Here is a 22,357-nt window from a genome sequence, read left to right as displayed (position 1 = left end):
TTACATCTGAGCACGCATCGGTGGCGCCATTACAGAAAATAAAGTTGCTGTTGAGCTGAAGGAGGGGGTCTTCCTTGTCGTTATATAGCAAAAAAAAATTCCTTATGTACAGAAAGGTGATTGTGTTGTGCAGAAATTTTTTCCCTTTTTTGTTAAATAACGATAAACAGGGACTTAAGGGAGAAAAAGCTCTCTAAAGATGGGGATTTTTCACCCCAGGGTTCAACTGTATATGTGAACAAAGTTATGATGCAGGAAATGAGTATAGAAAAAAGTGTGGTTTTCTCTGATTAAATGAAACTCTTCTTATGTAATTGCAAAATATTGAAGCCATTCATTGGCAGAAACGGACACTCACGACATGGATGAAAATAATTGATGATACATATATATATTTCCTATGTAACAAATCTTATTAATGACACGCCTCTATTTTTGTTGTTAGGTCTCATGGGACCCGAAAACAGTCCATATGAGAATGGAGTATTCAAGCTGGATATCCAGATTCCAGATAGGTATGCTAGATTAAGCTATTGTATGTTTTTCTTGTTAAATAGATCAAATTTGTGATTTTATTCTTACAAAAAAAATTCAAATGGGGAAAAAATAATTTCCTCTTGCTAATTGCTTCAAATAATTGTGTTCATCTGCCAGATTTTTTGATCACTTTTAATGTACAAGGGTATATTTGATTTTAAAAAAACTATTTATACGAGGAGCAGGAGAAAAAATTAACCACTTCCTTATATATTGGTGATTACTCTTCGAATCCGTGAAACAAAGTGAAACCAGATAACACATAGCACATGATTTAAATTTGCCACGAGTATGAGACAAAATAATGCAATAGGTGTGAAACAAACATCTATGGCAGGACTTCACAAAAGAAAAAAAAAAAATGTAAAGTTAAGAGAGAGCCAAATTTACTTGAAATTGACAGCTCTTCCCTGGCTTGCAAAGAAATGAACGTTTTTTTTTTTAAGGAAACAGATGCTTTCTTGCCGCTGTGGTGGTTTAGTGGTCATAGCGACGGACTCTCATCGCGAAGACCCGAATTCGAACACCACCGGTGCCACAGTGGTGGTCGGCTGAAGTTGGTTTTCTGTGATTCTCCCAACTTTGAGGTGTGAATGCAGGCCGATCTCCCCATTAAAAAGTTATTAGAGCAAAAGGCCTATGATGGTACAAATATTCAACCAGTACACATCACTCACTTCACTTTTGAAATATAGATGGCAGCACTGAAAAACTACAGGCAGAGACCAGGTGACTTTTCTTTCCAAGTTCAGCTGGGCATAAAATCCAGAAAATATCAGTTTCCTTGATATATTGGGCTGAGAGAAAGTCATCTATCTCGGTCTTAAATGTTTGTTTGCTTGCGAAAATTGTGTTTGACCTTCACCTTTGGTATTGGAAAATCCTGTGAATGAGTGTGTGCATGCAATTAATTTTTACAATTTTATTATTTTCTAATCATTCACTGCAACAGTGAATGATTAGAAAATAATAAAATTGTAAAAATTAATTGCATGCACACACTCATTCACAGGATTTTCCAATATTTCTGCTCATATTTTAATAAAATTAATGGTGAAATATATACATTTTTAATGCTGTCCAAATGAGAATTTGCTTAAGAAGTTTTTTTTCTACAAATTTTGAGAGCCACCATCTCCCACTATAATGCCCATTTTCTGTGGAGCAATGAGGGGTGTCTATAGCAAATGTCAACTGTATGAAGTTTAATAATTTCCTCATACTGAAATTGTCTTAGCCGGACCATTCATTTTAGCACTTCAAAAATGCATAAAATTTCTAATGTAAATGAATAAAGAACCAAATGGGATTTCAGAAATGCTCATATTGCTGTGATCTTGTGTCAAGTGAGTTCAACTGTAAAATCGTTCCATACAGGGTGCATAGCTAACTGCAGACACCGCAATTTACTGGCAAACTGTAGATCCTAGAGGAATACTTCCCATTAGAAAAAATACTCAAATAACGTTTGAACCTCAGTACGTCATTCATGTGGCAAAGGGTTTTATAGTTATTAAAAAGTACTTCTAATACAGACACCCTGTGCTCAAAAACCATTTTAGAAAGTTTTTTCCCTGCCTCTCCTGAGGCCAAAAAACCCCATGTTTCTGAGTGCAATACTCACTGAGATATTTGAATTAAAAAAAAAGAAAAATATTGGAAAAAAAAACCCCCCATTTCAAACTAACGTAAAATGCTTTCATTCTTCATTTATGGTGTTTTTTCCCCTTAATTTTTATCCATTTTTTTGAATTCAAATATCTCAGTGAATATTACACTTAGGAACTTGGAGTCTTTTTAGTTGGCATCAGGAGAGACAGGGTTAACAACTTTCTAAGTGAGTTTTTGAGCATAGGGTGTCAGTATTAAAAGTAATTTTTATTTTATTTTAATGTAACTATACAACCCCTTGCCATATGAATGACGTATCTGAGGTTCACACGTTATTTGGATACAACTTCTAATTGGAGGTATACTTCTAGGATCAACGGTTTGCCAGTAAATTGTGGGCTTGATGGGAGATCATAATCAATCACACTGACAATACAAAATTTGCCCCAATCACACCTTAACATGACAGTTTATCAATTTTTATGAATTTTTGGAGTTTGTGAAAATTTTCTGCCCACCATGCGTATTTCAATTTTTTTTTAGTGCTAATGTTATTCCTTTTTAAGCTGTAAAATCCTTTGAAACTGCATATTGTTGAATGATTTTAACACAAACCATCTTGTCAATTTATGTGTAAAAATTTTGCTAAAATTTAATTGTGACCCAACCTTTATTTTTCACGCTCTAAAGTTGGTCATCCTCATGCTAAAACATTAATTAACAAATCTGTGATGTTCGGTCAGAACATAATATCTCCAAAATCACATTTTTTTGAGATGTAAGCATTTTCATTGTCATTTAAAAATCAAAAATAAAGCATGCTCACAAATACAAATGAGAATACCATATGTCAGCATGTTGTTTAGCCGCACGCACGTATTTGTGCATTTATCTCACTTCTAACTAGTTATAATTAGCAAGACCTACTTTTAGATCAAAAAGTAATTTTTTGGAGATATTGTTTTCTGACCAAACACCACAGAAATATTGGCCTGTAAATGAAAATTAATTTGCATGCAGGCTTGAATATTCACCCTTTTGCCACTCAGTAATGTTAGCACCTACAAGTCAAATTCAAAATTTTCACTGCATTCTGAATTATTCAGTGAAACCTCGCTACAACGATAATCGATATAGCAATAAATCCCTCTAAAATTATATTTTTTCATCTTGTTTGTGGAAATATCTCTAATGTTAAACTACCATTTCTTGATATGACAATAATCCCTCCACACCAATATTTTTTCCTTGGTCTGCAGAGTATCATTATATCAAAGTTTCACTGTATTTGAATGTATATGATGAATTCATGGTCACGAATTCATTATACCCTTATGTTTTCTCAATTGTTTTGGTATTTTGAAAAGTACATTAGAAAGTACTTTTTGTGAGATTTCAGTACGAAATGCATGTATGCAAGTACAATACTTTTTTATATAAAAAGTTTTGATTTCTTGTCAGTGTCATTTTTTTAGTTACTGAAATTTTGTGTTCAGCGATTTATAAAATTGCACCAAATTGAGGGAGTTGGAAACAGGGTTGTTTGGTTTAAACCACGTTGGTTTAAACCATGGTTTTAACCAATTGGTTAAAAGTTTGGTTTTTTTCAAAAAATCAAATAAAAGTTGCCTAAATATAATTTTTTTTCCTTGAAAAATATCATATTGGTTCATTATTAGCCGAAATGTTTCATTTTTACTCCATTTTATATCCTTGGGGTACATTCTGATGGTATATCTTTAAATGACATAATATTTCATAAGTGGTTTTTTTTTCAAAAAGTCTCATAAAAGTGGCCAGAATACATATTTATATTTTTCATATGATGCATCTTAGTTATTTAAAGTTATATACAAAAGCCAAAATTTCTCATTCTTACAACATTTTTTAACCTTTGACTACATTCTGATGCTCTATCTTTAGCAAATTCATGAATAACGATTGCATCACTCATCTAAATGTAGTAGTGTATTATCTCACAGGGTTTCTTTTTCTATTCACAAAGAAGCAACAGTAATGACACCATCATGCTAGGGGCAGGTGGTCCCATAATCCAATAAAGACATCAGCTGTCCTTAAAGGACAAAGACCAGTGTACTAGTAGTTACATTACCTCACATACATTTTCATTTTCTTTCCCATAAGAAGTAGCACATCTCCTACTGTATACCTCCCAGTCTTAATATTCAATATTTGTTTTTTTTATACTTTTATACTGTTAAGCCCAGTTAATCAAGGTTCTACTGTATAGTAGTAACAGATTTATGAAAAATAATCAACTATATACAGGGTGATTATAATTTAAGTTTTGATTCCAAAACTATACAATAAGTACTGATCAGAATGACTTGAAAATTTGCATGGATACTCCTGAAGCAATGGAAGTTTCTTTTGCAAAAGAAAAAAAAGTGCAAAATGTGCAAGTAGATGATGCTGTACTTGGTCAGCAGTATAATCTATTTTGTGCAACCACATCATTTCAGCACTTCCACAGCATCAGTGTGTGGATAGAACTTCTATCAAGATGCACATTACAATACCAGCAAAGCAGCTGCTGAAGACCCATTTTGACAGGATGCACCTTAACCCTTGCAACTTCTGGCTGTGGGGGGTACCTCAAAATGTTATAAACAGTGGTCAGATTGCAAACTTTGGTGAATTGCAATTTCCAGCACATTCCCTATATGTTAGAAGTTCCTCATTCCTCAGGAATAATTAACGGGGGGGGGGGGGGGCGTTTGGTTTAATGAAGCTGAATTGCAAGCACATCCACATCATGACCATGGCATACTCCGATTCTGTTGTTGAACAACAATTTTTGTGCTTTCAATTTCAGGTTGGACAACATATGTAACATTTCTTAAGTAAGTTGTAGTTATTTGTTCAATTACTTCGTTTTTTGTGATGTTTCCATGAATTATGAAATCGTGCAATGCTATAATTAAGGTATCATTTTGCCATGACTGGCTATCGTTCCCATTCTGTGAGCAAATTTCCCACATGTTGGATGATGTCATTAATTTTACATTTTTAAGTATTTTTTCCCCTTTATCAAATAAAATTGAATTTTTTCAGGAATATTCATGTCGATTTTCAAGTCATTCTGGCAATCATTCTTTTTTTACAGTGTTTTGAAATCAGAACCTTAGTTATAATCACCCTGTATATCGTAAATCATTGCTAATTAATCTGCATTATTTATGCTTCATTAAATACATTATATTCACCTAATTTTTATTAGTTTTTGCAAAATAGCTTCATAATTAAGCATACTAAAAGTAACTGGAGAAAAACCTTTATATACTATATGATTGATAATAACATTGAAAGAATTTTCAAATGCACAGTAATCCATTGAGTTAAGCAAAAAATAATTAAATTGCAAAAGTTGGTTTTTGTTAAAATGTAAGATATATTTCTAGATTAATTAGTATGGGAATAGTGTTAATTACATTAATAACCATTTTATTTTAGTTAATTATTAAAAGTTTGAATGATTTTTCAGAAATTTCGTTGTTTTTAATGTTAATACTATTTAAAACAAAAAAAACTGGTTTAAACCAAAAAAACTCGGTTTTTTGGTTTTTTTTACCAACCCTGGTTGGAAATAAAATTCAACGTAAAAACTATTCAACATTGCTGAGCAAGATTTTATCTGTTTACAGATAACATTAAAATCAAAGCAAAATGTTGAAGAAAGCGATAAGGGATAGTAAAAAGCAAGTTGAATCTAGGTTGGCAGATAACATTGGCTCTGACCCAAAATCATTTTTTCGATACGTCAATAATGGATGTAAGGGGACAGTTGGCCCCCTCTCGATAGGAGGCTCAAAAGTAGAGAGCAATGTAGGCATGTGTAGTGCTTTCAATGACTTTTTCGCGTCGGTTTTTAATGGAGATAATGATATTCGATATACGGGTGTTGCATGGGGTAATAAAATGCTCAACGATATTCAAGTGGAAGACGTGGAGGTCCTAAATCTTCTAAGAAATGTATGTGCAAGCAAAGCACCAGGACCAGATGATATCTATCCCAGGGTTCTCAGGGAAGGTGCTAATGAATTGTTGGGGCCAGTCGCACAGATATACAGGAGTAGTGTTGCTGAGGGTATCGTCCCGAGAGATTGGAAACTGGCTAACGTTGTTCCGATATTTAAGAAGGGTAGTAGAGAAGTGGTGTCTAATTATCGTCCAGTGAGTTTGACGAGCTCCCTCTCGAAAATTTTGGAAATTATCATCAAAAGGCAGTTTGTGAAGTGGATAGACGAGAATAATGTATTGTCGGATAATCAGCATGGGTTCAGGAAGGGGAAGTCATGTGTAACTAACCTCCTTTGCTTCTATGATTATGTGACTAAGGCTTTGGGTAAGAGCAAAAATGTCGACGTTGTTTACCTTGATTTCCAGAAGGCATTCGATCGGGTCCAACATGGCAAACTCTTGAAGCGTTTACACGAGATTGGAATAGGGGGCAACTTGCTGAATTGGATAGAATCGTGGTTAAGAGATAGGTCGCAACGAGTTATGGTGAACGGGGAATTCTCTGGTTGGACAGACGTCACAAGTGGAGTTCCTCAGGGAAGTGTCCTTGGCCCCATACTTTTTTCACTTTTTATCGACAAACTCGATCAGGGTATCGATGGAATTACTAGCAAATTCGCAGATGATGTGAAGCTAATGGGGGTAATCGGAAATGAAAGCGATAGGGAGTTGCTCCAGACCAACTTAAACAAGATTGCAGCATGGGCAAATGAATGGAGCATGACGTTTAGCGTAGATAAGTGCATGGTCGCTCATTTTGGTTCGAACAACCCACGGTTCTCTTACGAGTTGAATGGTGTCACTATCCCGGATGCAACTAGAGTCACCGATTTGGGAATTCTCATTGACGAGCGACTTAAGTTTTCTGAACATTGTTCAGCGGTTGTCAAAAAATCGAATAGAATGCTTGGTCTCATTTTCAAAAAGGTCTCTTCGCGTTCTCCTAAAATCATTCTTCCGCTTTTTCGAGGCTTAGTTCGTCCTGGACTGGAGTATGCTGTAAGGTTTTGGAGACCATACCTACAGAGGGACATAGACTTGGTTGAAGGGGTGCAGAGAAGAGCTACGCGTGTCCTTATTGGCACACAGGGCTTGAGTTATGAAGAAAGACTTCATTTTTTGAATATGTTTACATTGGATGAACGCAGGTGTCGAGGAGATATGATCGAAGTGTTCAAAATTTTCAATGGGATGGATAGGATGGACCATGAACTTTTAGTACACCGCCAATCGACTGCTTTTACAAGGGGACACCAGTATCGATTGGTGAGGGACAATGCAAGGTTATGGTGTCGCAGGGAATTTTTCTCCAATAGGGTTGTTAATAAATGGAATAGCTTACCCCCGGAGGTAGTAAATTGTAACACAATTGACACGTTTAAAAAGAAATACGATAAACATGTTGGGGTAAATCGAGAAGCTATCCATTCTTAGAATAAGACAACCATAAGTATTCTTTATGGGCATTGTATAATATTTTATCATGTGTATATATTGTTTGTAATTTGTGTTAATTGCATTTTTAATTGGGTTGCTGTATTTTTGAAACATATGACAACCATATTTTTATGGGCATCTTTTTATCAGCCACTCGTTGGGCATTTTGCCTGTTGTGGCGTTGTTTTTTTTTGTATTTGTATATTTTTACCCTGGATTAACTATTTTAGCTTATTATTAAATAATCCACTGTAATTAATTAAATTGCTGTGTGGATGTATTTATGTTGATAATACATTAACAGTTTTTGTAATTTTTTAATTTTTTTTAAATGTGTTTTTATGGGGGTTGAACCATAGGGGGTTCAGATAGAAGGTAGATATGCATATGACAAAAATTTAAAGTATTGAAACTTGGGTTTTTGGCATCATTTTGAAAAACATAATAAATTGGTTTAAATAGTTAAGGGGTGCAGAGCTGATTTCATTGCACAAGAAATGAGCACATGATTCAACAGATTAGAATGAATTCATTACTAATAAAAATGGCTGCTTATAAATAATTACATTTAGTAAATAAATACAACGAAAGTCTATTATACCGACAGTTCATAATAAAATTTTAGATTTTTGGACTGTAGAAATATAAAATAGGGAAAAACAAACTAGATGAATTAATCTTTGTTTTTCCTTTTATTTGGAACTACTTTTGCTGAAATATGTATCGGTAATTAATTGCTTATGCATATACATTGTTGATTGTATACAAAAAAAAAGAAAGAAAAAGAGTGCTGACAATGAAAACCCAATTTTTTTTTCGTAAGTTCACTTTTTATTTCATTATTGTTTTCATATTTATTTAAAATCTGAAGTTTTGTGTCGATTGCTAAACTTATAATTTTTCTTTCCATAGCAAGAAAAAGTCTAAAAAAAATCTTAGACTATCTCACTCATGCAATTTCGACTTAAAGAGAGAAACTATAAGATCTGGCAGAGAAAACTTAGGACAGAGAAGATGAATATGACCTGTTGGCCTGGTTTCCAGTTTTGGAAGATTCCAAGAAAGAAAGGGGGGGGGGGGTGGGTAAAGGATTTTTCCAGGGAAGTAATGATATATCAAAACAAGGGGTGGCACCTCATGCCCAACTGACACACCTACAGATAAAATTTTGTGTCTTCCCACCTCCTATATAGATAACAAGAAGATAAGGTACAGCATGTGGTCCTCTTATCTATTGGAAGGTACTGACATGCCCAGTTTGTAAACACCTATGAATAGGCAAAGCGCTTGCAAGCGCTTTGTGAATAGGGTGAAGAGATTTTAAAAAATGACACTCTTTCTGGTCTCCATTTTATGCATAATTCTTGAAGGGGAAAAGAAAACATGCTTTCAAAGAGTTTCCATTGTCGTCATAGTGAATGTGTTCTGATTTTCATTCATAAACTACTCGCTATAAGCAAATATTTTTTGTATCTTTAACATTACCTCTTTTTCACAATCACTTGTGAATTACTAATCACAAGATTCTCATTATAAGTCCAGACCTGCCAACTCTCCTGATTTAGGCGGGAGACTCCCGCTCCGGATTTGTTAAAATTTCTCCGGATTTTGGCAGAAAATTAGATTTCATGTTGTCGTGGCGTCAATAATTACCGTCGTCGTTAGGGAAAACACCCGTAGAGGACAGCCGTAGTCATTTTCATCGAGCAGCCGTAAAAAAAAGTTTTTGTGACCACATTTAAGCAACTGGCAAAGACGCGACTTTGTTTTCGTAGCATTTATTGGCAATCATTTATCAGGGGCATGACCTTGGTTGCCGAAATTCCTGTATAATCGTTATTGTATTCCATTAACAGCCGCGCGGTAAACACGTTTTTTCGTCCAAAGCTTTGTAATTTGAATTTTTTAAATCGTTTCTTCCGATTAAACATCTTCAGAAAGAAAATATGAAACTTTAAGCTATATATAATAAAGCAAAATATAAAGCTTTTAAGAGTTCATATACCCAAGATAGAATCACTGATAGCATCCACGCAAGGAAACACATACTTTATGAACAGTATGTAGATGTGATTTCTCTATTCTGCATGGAAAGACTGGCATAGAATTATATTCTTCTCAGGGGCAATGCGTAACGTGCCTTGGGGGGGGGGGGCAGGGCAGAATGTAACTTTTTCTTAATTTATTAAAAAAAAATTTTATGAATTTTTTTTGATCGAGTCTATGAGTGTCGAGGGGTTCTCCCCCCCCGGGAGAATCTCCGGATTTCAAAAGTTGGCACGTCAGTTGTATATAGCAGACTTTTACTGTATGTGTGCATTAAATATTTATTATAAATATTTTTCCCTTTAACATAGGTATCCATTTGAGCCACCGAAAGTGAGATTTGTCACGCCTGTGTATCATCCAAATATTGACAGTTCAGGGAGGATATGCCTCGATGTTTTAAAGATGCCACCAAATGTGAGTACTCAAGGGGAAAAAAAACTTATACAAATTATTTTTGAGTTTAACAGAGTTTTTAGTGCAAAATTTTGTGTTGGTATCATCTGTGTATTTCCTGGTTCCAATTTTGCTTTGATTAAAATAATGTGTTGTCATCTTTGAGGTAACTCTTGCTTCTGATTAAAAAAAACAAGAAAATTCCTCTCGTTAAAATATTTAAAAAATGCTGAACTTATTTCAGCCCTCAAAATAAACATGGTATATTCTTGAATAAATTCTAGATTCAGTATTTAAAAAAAAACCCATAAAATTTGATGAAATCGATGCTGACCTAAAAAAATTTCCTGTGATTAGCGTCTTGAAGGTCAATGCAGATGAATTTTGCTACTCTTCTCAGTTTTTCCTTTTTGAATTTTCCCTTGTGAGCTTTATGTCATGAGAGATTTCCACTTACGAGATTCATGTCACGTGAGTTTGAATTCTTGTGAAATTTGTGTGTTGTGAAATTCTTGTTTGTGCTGTTACATAGGGAAGGCCATCACCTGCTTTACCTTCTAGATAATGGGTAACATTTTGTATGAAGTACAAACATATTATGAAACATAAGGGAGTTGCAAGTTAGTTCCAACAGACTACTATTAAGGAAACAGCCATTTTCCGGATATTATGCTGAGGTGAGCTCAGAAAGAAAAGTCACCACGTCTCCGCCTTGACTCGAACCCAGGCCCCCTTGCATACCGGGCAAGCATGCTACCATATACACCACTGGAGACACATGAATCTGCCTTCCTAATTTCACGCACTGTGTCGTGAGGCGCTGAAGTAGAGGCATTAGTAGCCTCTCTTAACTTCAGGAAATGGTCCCCGGGTGGGACGGTTTAGAGAGATATAGATGGCTTTTTTTCTCAGCCAGAGATATCAAGGAAACAGCCATTTTCCGGATATTATGCTGAGGTGAGCTCGGACAGAAAAGTCACCACGTCTCCGCCGGGACTCGAACCCAGGCCCCCTTGCATACCGGGCAAGCATGCTACCATCTACACCACTGGAGACACATGAATCTGCCTTCCTAATTTCACGCACTGTGTCGTGAGGCGCTGAAGTAGAGGCATTAGTAGCCTCTCTTAACTTCAGGAAATGGTCCCCGGGTGGGACGGTTTAGAGAGATATAGATGGCTTTTTTTCTCAGCCAGAGATATCAAGGAAACAGCCATTTTCCGGATATTATGCTGAGGTGAGCTCGGACAGAAAAGTCACCACGTCTCCGCCGGGACTCGAACCCAGGCCCCCTTGCATACCGGGCAAGCATGCTACCATCTACACCACTGGAGACACATGAATCTGGCTTCCTAATTTCACGCACTGTATCGTGAGGCGCTGAAGTAGAGGCATTAGTAGCCTCTCTTAACTTCAGGAAATGGCCCCCGGGTGGGACGGTTTAGAGAGATATAGATGGCTTTTTTCTCAGCCAGAGATATCAAGGAAACAGCCATTTTCCGGATATTATGCTGAGGTGAGCTCGGAAAGAAAAGTCACCACGTCTCCGCCGGGGGCCTGGGTTCGAGTCCCGGTTCGGGCATGGATGTTTACTAACACTAACAAATTCCCTGGACGGATCATGCTGATCCCTTGGGAATACGTGAGGATCACGTTATTATTATATTACTCCTCTCCAGAATTTTAAGCCATATTTTTGTAAAAAGAATGGTGTTTTTTTATCAGTGAGAAATAACTATTAAAAAATTATCTAGAATTCAGAGTATTTTCACCCCTCAATGAAATTCTGAGGAGTAAAATTGAAAATTTTGATGTTTGATTCACACATTTGAATGCATATTTTCAAACACTGGTTGTCAATTACAGCTAAAAAAAATTGTGAAGGAAAAGTCAAGTTGCCAAATGTAGCTGAAATTGCTGAAAAATCACTAATCGGGGAAAATGATGAATACTCCAAGTGGAAACATAATTATTAAAAATAACGTATATGTTTAAAAACATGTGAGATGAATATATTTATTTAGCTATAATCAATTATGATAGATAGTTAACATAACCTAATTTATAAGTCACGGAAATAATTTAAATTTTTGGGTTTCAAAAATTCAACTAAGATATTTTGAAAATAAGGGAGAAAGAAACAGACATTTTGTGAAAAAAGAACCGCCAAAATTACTAGAATATCCTTGTACAAAATAGGGTCATGTGGTCGCTCTTTATGTACAAGTTTTTGGCCTGTCAGTGACAGAAATGCCATTACTGTTACTACCTAAAGGGAGTCATTCAAGTATTACATCAGCATCGATGGGGGGAGGGGTTTCTGATTTGCTGACTTTTGATGACAAGGGGGAGGGGGTGTGGATGATGCTTACGTCCTCAACCACCCTTTATGAAGATATGAAATATTCTTAATGGCATTTTATTCAGTGCGCCAAAAACGAAAAAAACCTTTCGATAGTTATTGAGCACCTGAACTAACATTCTCCCCATTAATAAGCCCCCTACAGAACCACTTTAGTGATCTCTAAATGTTTTATGGATCCTTCAAGTGCTCTAGAAATGTGTCCAGGCTGCTTAGGTGCTCTGGAATTGTGCTACGTATCACTCAAGTGATCTGTAATTATGCCATGGATCACTTAAGTAATCTGGGAATGTTCCACGGGTAACTTTTGAGTGATGTAGAACCGCACTGAGGGCAGCTTAAGTGCTCTGAAACTGTGTCACATGTCACTCAAGGGATCTCTGAATGTGCCACGTATCGTTTAAGTGTTCTGGAACTGTGTGGCAGGTTACTTAAGTAATCTTTGAATATGAAAGTGATCGTTGAGGCCTACTTCAGTGATCTGAAAATTTGCCATGGACCACTTAAATGCTCTGGAATTGTGCCACGAGTCATTTAAGCGATTTGCAAATGTGCCCCTTAATTCATTTTTACAAAATTAGGGTTGAGGGGCAAGCCACATCAGATAACCTCCAGGGCTACATTTTGTCTGCGGGTCAAGAGTTTATCATATATGGCTTAAAGGGTGGATCGCAATGAATTTCTTAAAGAGAAATTTTAAGTTCTTACCCTTCAAATAACAGTGAAACTAACAGAAATCGATTATAATAACATATAAAGGTATTTTCTTTCGAAATTAAATTTTTTTTAATGGGGTAGGGCACACGAGTCCCCTATGCTCCTCCGCCGCCGCCTTACGTTTCTGATCCCACTAGTATGCATTAGGAGGTAGGGGCAGTGCTGATGAAATTTTGCTGACAAGGGTGGGAGGGGGTCAGAGTTTTGCTGACTATGCTGACAAGGGGGGTCAGAAATGGCTAAAAATTTGCTGACTTAATACTTGAACGGCCCCAAATCACACATGCACCTTGTCCACATTCCTCTGTGGAATTTCTAACAAATCGGTACGTTGTACGGTAATGTTGGAATGTGTGTACGTGTTGTGAACCTAACGTGAAGGTTGTTGCTGTGTAAATATGCATAGTGCTGTCATCTGCCATCAAATTTTCTAGCTACGAGTAACGTGTAATGATTGAATAATTGTAATATGGTAGACCTGTTGCTCTCTGTGGCAAGACTTTTTAATAGGAAGATCAGCTCTAATTCATACCTCAAAGTTGGAAACCACAAAAAACCAACTTCAGCTTATCATCACTGTGATGCCAGTGGGGTTTGAACCTGGGTACTCGTGATACGAGATCCCTTGAGGTCACAAGTTAGTCCCCCATTTGAAAAAGATTTTCCACAGGAGTAACCTTTAACACAATACTTACATAACATGGAAATTCAGGCATCTGCTATTTTAATTAAAAATATAGAAGACAGATTGCACCACCAGTGTAACACAAACAAGCATAACTCTGACAACATAAGGCTTTTTTGAAATAAAAACACCATTGTGGATATGGTGACCATATGTCCCGCATTTGTCAGGATAGTCACGGTTTTCCCTCTGTTCCGACTTTTTTTAAAAATAATGCCCAGTTTTTTTTTCAGTTTTTTAGTCGAAGTTTTCTTGAATTCATTATTTAATCAAAAACATTGTCACAAGTTATTTTCAACGGATTTATTAAATGCAATATTATCTCTTATTGGCGTTTCGCTTGAAGGGGGTGAACACCCCCTCCATAGATCTGCACCTGTCAGAGGAATATTTACGAGTTGCATGTACCATCAAGTAGCATTAGTGGTAAAACCTAGAACTTACTGAAGGTGGAAGTCTGAAGAATGCATTTGGGCTCTTACTAAATCAATTGGCGAAATCATTCTGTGAAAGTCCATTTTAGTCTTCTAGTGATTGAACCAGCATGCATTTTTACCAATTTAGAAAATAGGAGAAAACTAACTTCAGCCAATCACCACTGTATTATCAAATCTGAATCCTTGCAATGAAGAATTCAGCTCAATGTGCACAAGACTACATGGCAGCAACTTATCACTACTTTTGAATACTGAATATTTATAATTATATACTAGCTGATGATATATTATTTGAATGATATGAAGCCTATTTTGGGCTTTTACCAGTACGCTTCGGAAAAACCTAAGATTTACCTGTCTGAAACCGTCTGTTAAATTTGAACCTCCCTGTCTTCGGGTTTTTACCATGACATGCATACACTTAAAAATTTGTGTTCTAAAAAAATCTTGCACACAAAACGAAGTTGTGATGTCTAGTTGTTTACATAGGAAGGAGAGAGAGGAAGAAATGGCTGCCAAAACTGTTTAAAGCGTCCCTTGAGATATGAAGCAAACTCAAGTAATTTTCTACATCTTGAATATTTTTCATGTAGATTTTTAACTGACTTATGAACCACCGTTTATTAAGGAAAAAGAAGGATTTATCTTAATTTGGGAGGTCATTGAAGTGAGTGGTGTTTCTTGCTCACAAAACCTATGCAATCCCTGAAAAATTAAAACCCTTTTGATTAATTTGATCCTTTGCCGTTCCATTTGCTTTTTCTTTTATTTTTAGCTTTTTGATGCATTTGATATTTTTATACATAAGAGTGTTTGTTCATAGTTTTGAAAACACTTTTGGTATAACGAGTGGCTGAATGAACGATGATTAATATTTAATTTTTCCTTATTTCTCAGGGCTCTTGGAAGCCAACTAGAGATTTGGGCGGAGTTCTGACTTCTATTCGGGTTCTTCTAGTTGAACCCAATCCTGATGACCCATTGATGACTGAAATAGTAAGTGATGAAATAGAACTGTATTGTATTCCAATGCATACTCCAACAGGCCGAAAAAATTGTGGGTCATTAGTTTTTCTGATTTGGAAGAGTTGGTGATTTCCATCATGCCAGATAATAATGCATCTCAAATTTTCATTTAAATGGAGTAATTTATAACTCTATATTTATAATTTATTTACTCTTAATTAATTTCATTAAGAGTCAAGGAACAAGGATTTTTGATTAGTTATGGTATTCGTTTTTCTTTATTGAAACAGAGAAGTTCATATACACTGACTAGGTGGCCAAGAAAGAAAATGTCGCAGCAGTGCTGTAGCTAGGCAGGTGCAACAGGTGCACTCGCACAGGGCCATTCCCTCTTAGATGTATGTAGGAGGGAAAGGTAATGGCAGGGCCCACTTTTGGAAAAGGACCTAAAAGCAAATTATTGTGACAGGGCACAGGAATGGCTAGTCACGGCATTGTTGCAGTGTATTGCAGGTCTGGTGCAAGCCTCGGAGGAAGTATTAGAGTTCTATTTTTTCTGTTAGGCTGGACTGGGTCTGAAAAAAGTTATCAAATTTTTTTTTCAGCAGTAATACAAGTGGTACCATGAACCGAAAATGTTTGGAAATCACTGGGCTACACTATATGCGCAGTAGTACATAATGTTGTGTGTACAACCAGAGCTGGCCTGACAGATGCAGTCGCACTGAACCCATGATTTAGGCAATTCTGCACTTACTGGAGAAGTAAAAAATATTTACATGCATCAAATATATATACACACAGTCGATCCCGCTAATAACGTTTTTAAAGAACCGTCAGTGGGAAAACACAGTAAACGGGAAATCCTATTGAGAATTTGTTAGGATTAAGATCGCAAAAATAAATCGTACTAAGCGGGGAAAACATTCCAAGTCGGAATGTTATAAGCTGGATTGACTGCATATTTTTTTTGTAGTAAACAAGGTGTCTGAGCTTCAACTGATTTGGTTCTGGAATTTTTATCAATTCTGGAATTATTTCTCTCATTAATGTAGGAGTTGTTGGATCAATTGTAGGAGTTCTCATTAATTCTGAATTTTCATCAATTCTGAGATTTTTTCTTTCATGAATTCTGAATTTCAATTGATTGTGGGTTTTTTCATCCATTAATTCTGAATTTAAAATCCTGTGATTTTTTTATTTCATTAATTTAAAATTTTGATTTTTGTGTTAATTTACAGATTTAAATATATCTATTTTTTTCAGAATTCCTGTGTACATATTTGGTGAAAATGCATGAATCTTTGAATACCTGATTCTCCTCCCCCAAAATATATAAAATCAGGGTTAAGAAGCTTTGAAATAATTTTCGCACCGGGCTCCGTGCCTGATAAAGGCAGCAATGTGTATAACAGCGCATTTAGTAAGGTTTTGCGACCCATTTTTTCCATATCTGTTAGTTTGCTTGCTCCCCCTGATATAAAAAGTAGTTTTGTGGGCGTAGGGCAGCATTTCTCAAAGTTTTTCGACCCACAGCTCCCTTGTATTTGTCATTGTTTATCCTTGACTCCCTAGAATAATTTAAAAAGACCACTTCTCAAAGTCTTGAATGTGCACACATCAATAAACCAACTTGTCATTTTGCCCCAGAAAGCTGCTACACACACTTTGGGAACAACTAGCATAGGGGGTACTTTCATCAGGGTCATAACTAAGACTTTTAAAGCACTCACAACTTTAAAATTTTAAAATGGTATTCTTTGTTCCCCCCACCTAAAACGGACACCTCCTAAATTTTGCAGGCCGGGGCAGTTGCCCCCTGCCCCCCCTCTATTTCCTGCCCTTACTTCAGTGCCATCCTTAGACATGGCCCACCCATGCACGGCTCGGGAACATCAGGTGCATAAGAGGGTCTCATTATTATTAGACCTAGTGCAAAGATTTCCAAGCCGTGTGTAAACTGTAAGTCAGTCAGTCCAGCCCCGTATAGGAAACTACCTTGAAAATGCCTCATCATGCTCTTGAAAGACCTTAGGTACCACAAAATATATTTTGGCACTACTAAAATTGTGTTTCACCTTCATAGATAGTCAAGTACGTAACAATGATAAATTAGCAGTTCAAAATGTATTTATCGATTGTGCTCAATATTTTGCAGCGTACTCAAATGACCCCGCAATATTATTCTGTGGTGATGGTTTTCAATATAAATTTTGGAGGACATGGAAAATTTGATAAACATACAATTTATTTGATAGGAAAAAAGTTCTACAATTCTACTTTGAAGCGGGTCATATGGTTTCTGGTGAATTATTGTATTCTATCCAAAGAAATTTATTATTATTTTCCAAAGCAAGCACACTTTGGGCAACACCAATCATTTTTGACTTCCAGCGTTCCTGGTTGGATTGGAAATACAGGCATGGTCAAACTTAGGCTTATCAGGGAAAATAACTTGTTATTTATGTTTTTCCCAGGATTTAATGTGAGGACCTGACCGCAACCTCTTCATAGCAGTAGACAAGCATCTTATGACTGCACTGCTTGGGCACAGTTTTAGGAACCTCTTTTTGGGTCCTCTGGTCCCAAACAATATGATTTTGAATGTCTTTCTTACTTACAAACTAGTTGTTCAAGTCTGTTCGGGTTCATGAAAATGGGTGTGTTGACTGTATGTAAATTTGAATGAACCCAGGGAGTCATTCTCTATATATTCAATATCTGTTGTAAACTAAAATAACTTGAGGTTTTTGTTTAATTTTTCACATTTTTAATTAATTAATTTTTCCCTTGGCAAAGGCAGATGAGTTTAGAAATGATTATTCCGTTTTTATGGACCATGCAAAGAAATGGACAGAAAAATATGCGATATCAAGTGCTGACACTGTAAGAAAATTTGTTCAAATTTTTTTATATTTACTTTCATACCATTATCATTTGTAATAGTACCTTTGCTAGCAAAGACTTTTTTTTGCTATATTTCTACTTCGTCTAACAAACATTTTAGTTGACATGAATGCACGTGCTCATGCAACACAGCAGGGTTGTTAGATGAATATTGCGTCAATCATCATTCGATTACTCTCTGATGTACTGATTTCACTTGAGCTCAGTTAATTTATATGTCTACTTTGAAATCTCTTTTCCAGATGTATGCCCACTTCCCTTTTGAAATTTTTTGAACCATTTCGTATGAAATGATGCTTGTAGATTAAGCTAACTGGAAGACAGTGCAAAGCACCAAACTGAATAGTCTGTTCATTCTAGGAGCTTATACAAATAAAAATACACAACAGGAAAAATGCCTAACAAGGTGACTGAGGAAAAAGGAAAGATATCTTTCCCATCTGCATGTATGAGACAAAAATGAGCCGACCACATACATAACAAGACATCTACAAACCAGACTGCGTTGTGTACATAGTGCATTAAAATAAAAAAATATTCACACAGTTTCTTCTCTTCCTGAAAATTCTCATTTATCCAGTTGTGAAACTTCACTTCAGCCTTCTGTCAGTTTTTGTCTTTTTGTAGTGCTTCTTAGTGTTTTCTGAAACTTATCTTTAAATTTTTGGCAAAACCCAGAACAAATTAAACAATTTTCCATAAAAACCTATGGGAAATCTTGTTTTGGTTAACAAATATGATTCAGGAACAAATAATCTTTGTTAGCCAAGCTATCACTGTGTACATATAATTTCTTAGAGCTATATTCAAACAATGGGTTTCCATGCTTTAAGTTCACTCGAGCTGTGTAGTATATTTATTCATTCTTAGTTTGATTACCACAAAAACTATGAATGCCCCTCAGTGAAAGTGAATAATACTACCAGATTTTTTTACACACTAATTTGATCATTCTTGTAACTCCAAAGTTATTTTATGCTTATAAGAACCGGTTGAAAAATGCACTTTAAAAATATCTTGGCTCAGCAATTTTCAAATAAGAGGCTTTTAAGGGAACAAGATTCATCATCAATGCCGCTGAAATAGTTCAGAATATCTAACACTTCTTTTGGGAATTTTCAATCTGCGGTTGTAACACCTTTTGATTCTTAACTATGGATTTGATCTTTAGTTAAGAATCGAGAGGCGATTTTGCTACCACATTCTTAAGTAAGAATAATTTTCCTCCCGTAGTAAAGAATTGACTTAAGAATCATGTGACCCCACTTCTTAGCTTGATTCTTAGTAGAAAATTTTTTTCTTCCATGTGAGATAACTTAAATTCTTTCTTTAATAGAAGTTTTTTTTTGGTTCATATTTACAATCATATTTTAAAAAAATTAAAAAAGTATGTAACAGATGCACTTTTATTGCAGAATAAGGAATTTGTCCAAGTTTTAAAGTTATCGAAAGTTTGTGTGGGAGAGTAGAAAACAGTGTTGGAGTTTATATACAGCACATAGTGATAAAATATCAGATCATCTCGATAAAGATTGATAAATTTTGTTACATTTATCAAATTTACCAGTGATTATGCACAATTCTCGAATTTTCAATCCATAAATATCATGATCGATGGGTCGTAAATACTTCAAATTTTTTGTTATGGGAATTTGTAAATTTGTTAATTTATCTAAACTTAAAAAGTGAGAGAAAATGAAATTTTGCACGCAAAATATGTGAAAGAAGAAGCACTAATTGGCAACAATGGAACTGAACACGAATATAAAAATCATTATTAACCTACTGCAGCGTTTGTTTTTTCCCAAACACTTAAATGAATGTATAAAAAAGCTGGCATTACAGAAGTGATGTCAATTTTTATTATTACTGAGTATTATCTGATTACTATTTTTTTATTTGACCACGAAGCAGATATGTGATGCATGTACAGTACCATGTGCATTTTGCCATGAAAAATAATTTAAGAAAACAAAAAGCATATTATAAAAATTATTGTTAGTCTTGTAATGTTAGCTTTACTTACATACATAATGTAAACATAACGATGACTCATTTATCGCACTAACCATAGATTCATGATTATGCATAATGACCTACAAATGTGATAGATTCATGGTAATGTGAGCAAAATTTATCAAACTTACCGAAATAGCCGATGATTATTCATAATAACGGTAGCTCTTTAGCACTTTCACCATAACATATGCAGCATAGCCACTCTTTGTCTTTGTGGTGGGGTGGGGGGAATGTGTCCATCCCTGTGGACGTGGAAAGAATCTTTGATTCGAATCATATAGAATAACTAAGTATTAATATGTTTTGGTCTTTTTACTGCAACATGGTTCAAAAAGCATTATGTATTTATAATTTCTTCGCAACCATGTTCACATTTCCTTAAATTAACTTTGCCATTTTTTCAGGTTAGCGTGATTCTAAAATTTCTTTTCCTCTTCCCCCATCTTGTCAACAACACATTAATTTTTACCTGGGTGCTGATTGGTTAGTGGCGATATTCCCCAAAAGGGAAATTTTTCAGACTGTCCATCATCACGTGACCTTAACAATTGCCTTTAATAATGGCATCGTGGTTGCATTCGGAGCTCGATTCTTAGGCGCTTCTTACGAATCGATTCTTATATATGGATGATTGGTTATTAAGAATCGGAAGGTGGTATACAACCTTGGTTTGGTTGATCACGACTTTTGTACCACTCAAGTGTTCTAAATACAGGAATTAATGATTATCATGATGATAGAGTGATACATGTTGGAAAACATATTTTTATTGGGCCTAAAAGTGCAGACAGAAGAGACTTTGAATCATATATCATTTATCAATTATGTAAAATTTATAAATTACAAATTTTTACTTTGAATCAAGAGTAAACTAATCTTACACATCTTCATTACCTAAATCTTCATTTTCATTAAATTCTTATATTCTAATCAGTATGTCTGAGTGAGTTTTGTGTGTTTATTTTCAATCGTGAAATTTCTATTTAGATAATAACGGACGAAGAGGAGACCAGTAGCAGCATTCAAGCAAACTCGGACTCTCCTCCAGCAAAAAGATTTTCAGCTGGAAATTAACATTCAAAATCAATTCCAAAGTTTTTGTAAAGAAATGCATGTATATTTTTTCTTACTTCAGATTTATATAAAATTTATTTTTACTAAGATCACATTGGTTGTGACTGATTTTGTAATTTTACTTTGGTGTTTTTTGCTGCTTATTCTAGTTAGAGTTAATTTGAATGATTTTGACTTTGAAGTTTCAATTGCCCCCCCTCCTCCCAATTCTATCATACTGGATGAAATAAGAAATAAGACACTCACTGTAACAATCCTCATCGTTCTATGGATGACATATTTGGAGGTCATTATATCAAAAGTTTGAGAAAAAAGCATCAGAAGAGAATTCTAAATTTGGACATGAAAAAAAAATTGATCTTGTTACAATTTAATGTGAATTACAAATGTATCAGAAGAGAAAATACTAATGAAATTGTAATAATTCATCGCACACACACGCGCGCATGCGCATCGCGCACAACACATAGTTAGGGGGTTGGTCATGCAACAATAATACATAGCATAGCCATATAACAAGGGCTGTCTCATGAGGCACTGGAGTCTGTACCAGCTGACGTCATGTGTGATGTCATTCCCTGCAGAACAGAGTGCACCTGTTTTGCTACCACCTAAATTACAGTAGCTTGTACGATTGCTATATTGTTCATTTTACTGAATTCTTTCCAAAATTACCTTTTCAGTTATTTTCATAAGTATCTGTTTATTTATTGGCTTGCTTTGTCCATTCATTTAAACAGTTAAAATTAGAAGTTTTGCATTTGTTTATGAGTTAACTTCCACTAAGAATATTTTTCTTTTACCCATTTCAGTTGAATCATGTAAGTCAACCTTTATTGGATTGATTGAAAGCTGACTTGAGACAGATAATATTTATCTTCATAAGTTTCTAATAATTTTTAATTACATTTTTATTTTCATTTGAATCTGATGTAGCTTTCAAAAGCCTTGGACTTCATTATTACCAATACAACTGCAATTTGAAAACATGGGAAGCAAATTATAAGCGTATTTACAGTTTATCCGATCTTCTCTTACATTTGGATACACCTTTTTCACTCTGGGTCTCTACGGGAAGTGTGATAAGTGACTTGTGTGAATTCCAAGTTTCTTTGTCTTCAG

At 35.3% G+C, this 22,357-nt stretch overlaps 1 protein-coding gene across 7 annotated transcripts in view; it reads left to right on the top strand.

The window, feature by feature from the left end:
- LOC149067425 (ubiquitin-conjugating enzyme E2 T-like) overlaps window positions 1-21,327 on the top strand; it is a 29,357-nt gene extending 8,030 nt beyond the window's left edge. For 6 of the 7 annotated variants that reach the window (XM_089252689.1, XM_089252687.1, XM_089252691.1 and 3 more), the window contains exons 3-7: window positions 446-515; window positions 9,984-10,089; window positions 15,167-15,265; window positions 18,035-18,121; window positions 21,149-21,327. In XM_089252689.1, coding sequence (XP_089108815.1) covers window positions 446-515; window positions 9,984-10,089; window positions 15,167-15,265; window positions 18,035-18,121; window positions 21,149-21,235 — 449 coding nt within the window. In that variant the 3' untranslated portion in view covers window positions 21,236-21,327. The remainder of the gene's footprint in view (window positions 1-445; window positions 516-9,983; window positions 10,090-15,166; window positions 15,266-18,034; window positions 18,122-21,148) is intronic. The other variant, XM_089252692.1, reaches the window with a different exon arrangement.
- Window positions 21,328-22,357: the final 1,030 nt, after the last annotated feature.

The sequence above is a fragment of the Pholcus phalangioides genome, unplaced genomic scaffold, assembly GCF_987345545.1.
Source record: "Pholcus phalangioides strain wild (caught in Gottingen) unplaced genomic scaffold, Ppha-v1.0 ptg000030l_1, whole genome shotgun sequence".
Classification (NCBI taxonomy): domain Eukaryota; kingdom Metazoa; phylum Arthropoda; class Arachnida; order Araneae; family Pholcidae; genus Pholcus; species Pholcus phalangioides.
This window is presented reverse-complemented; position numbering and strand designations above follow the sequence as displayed.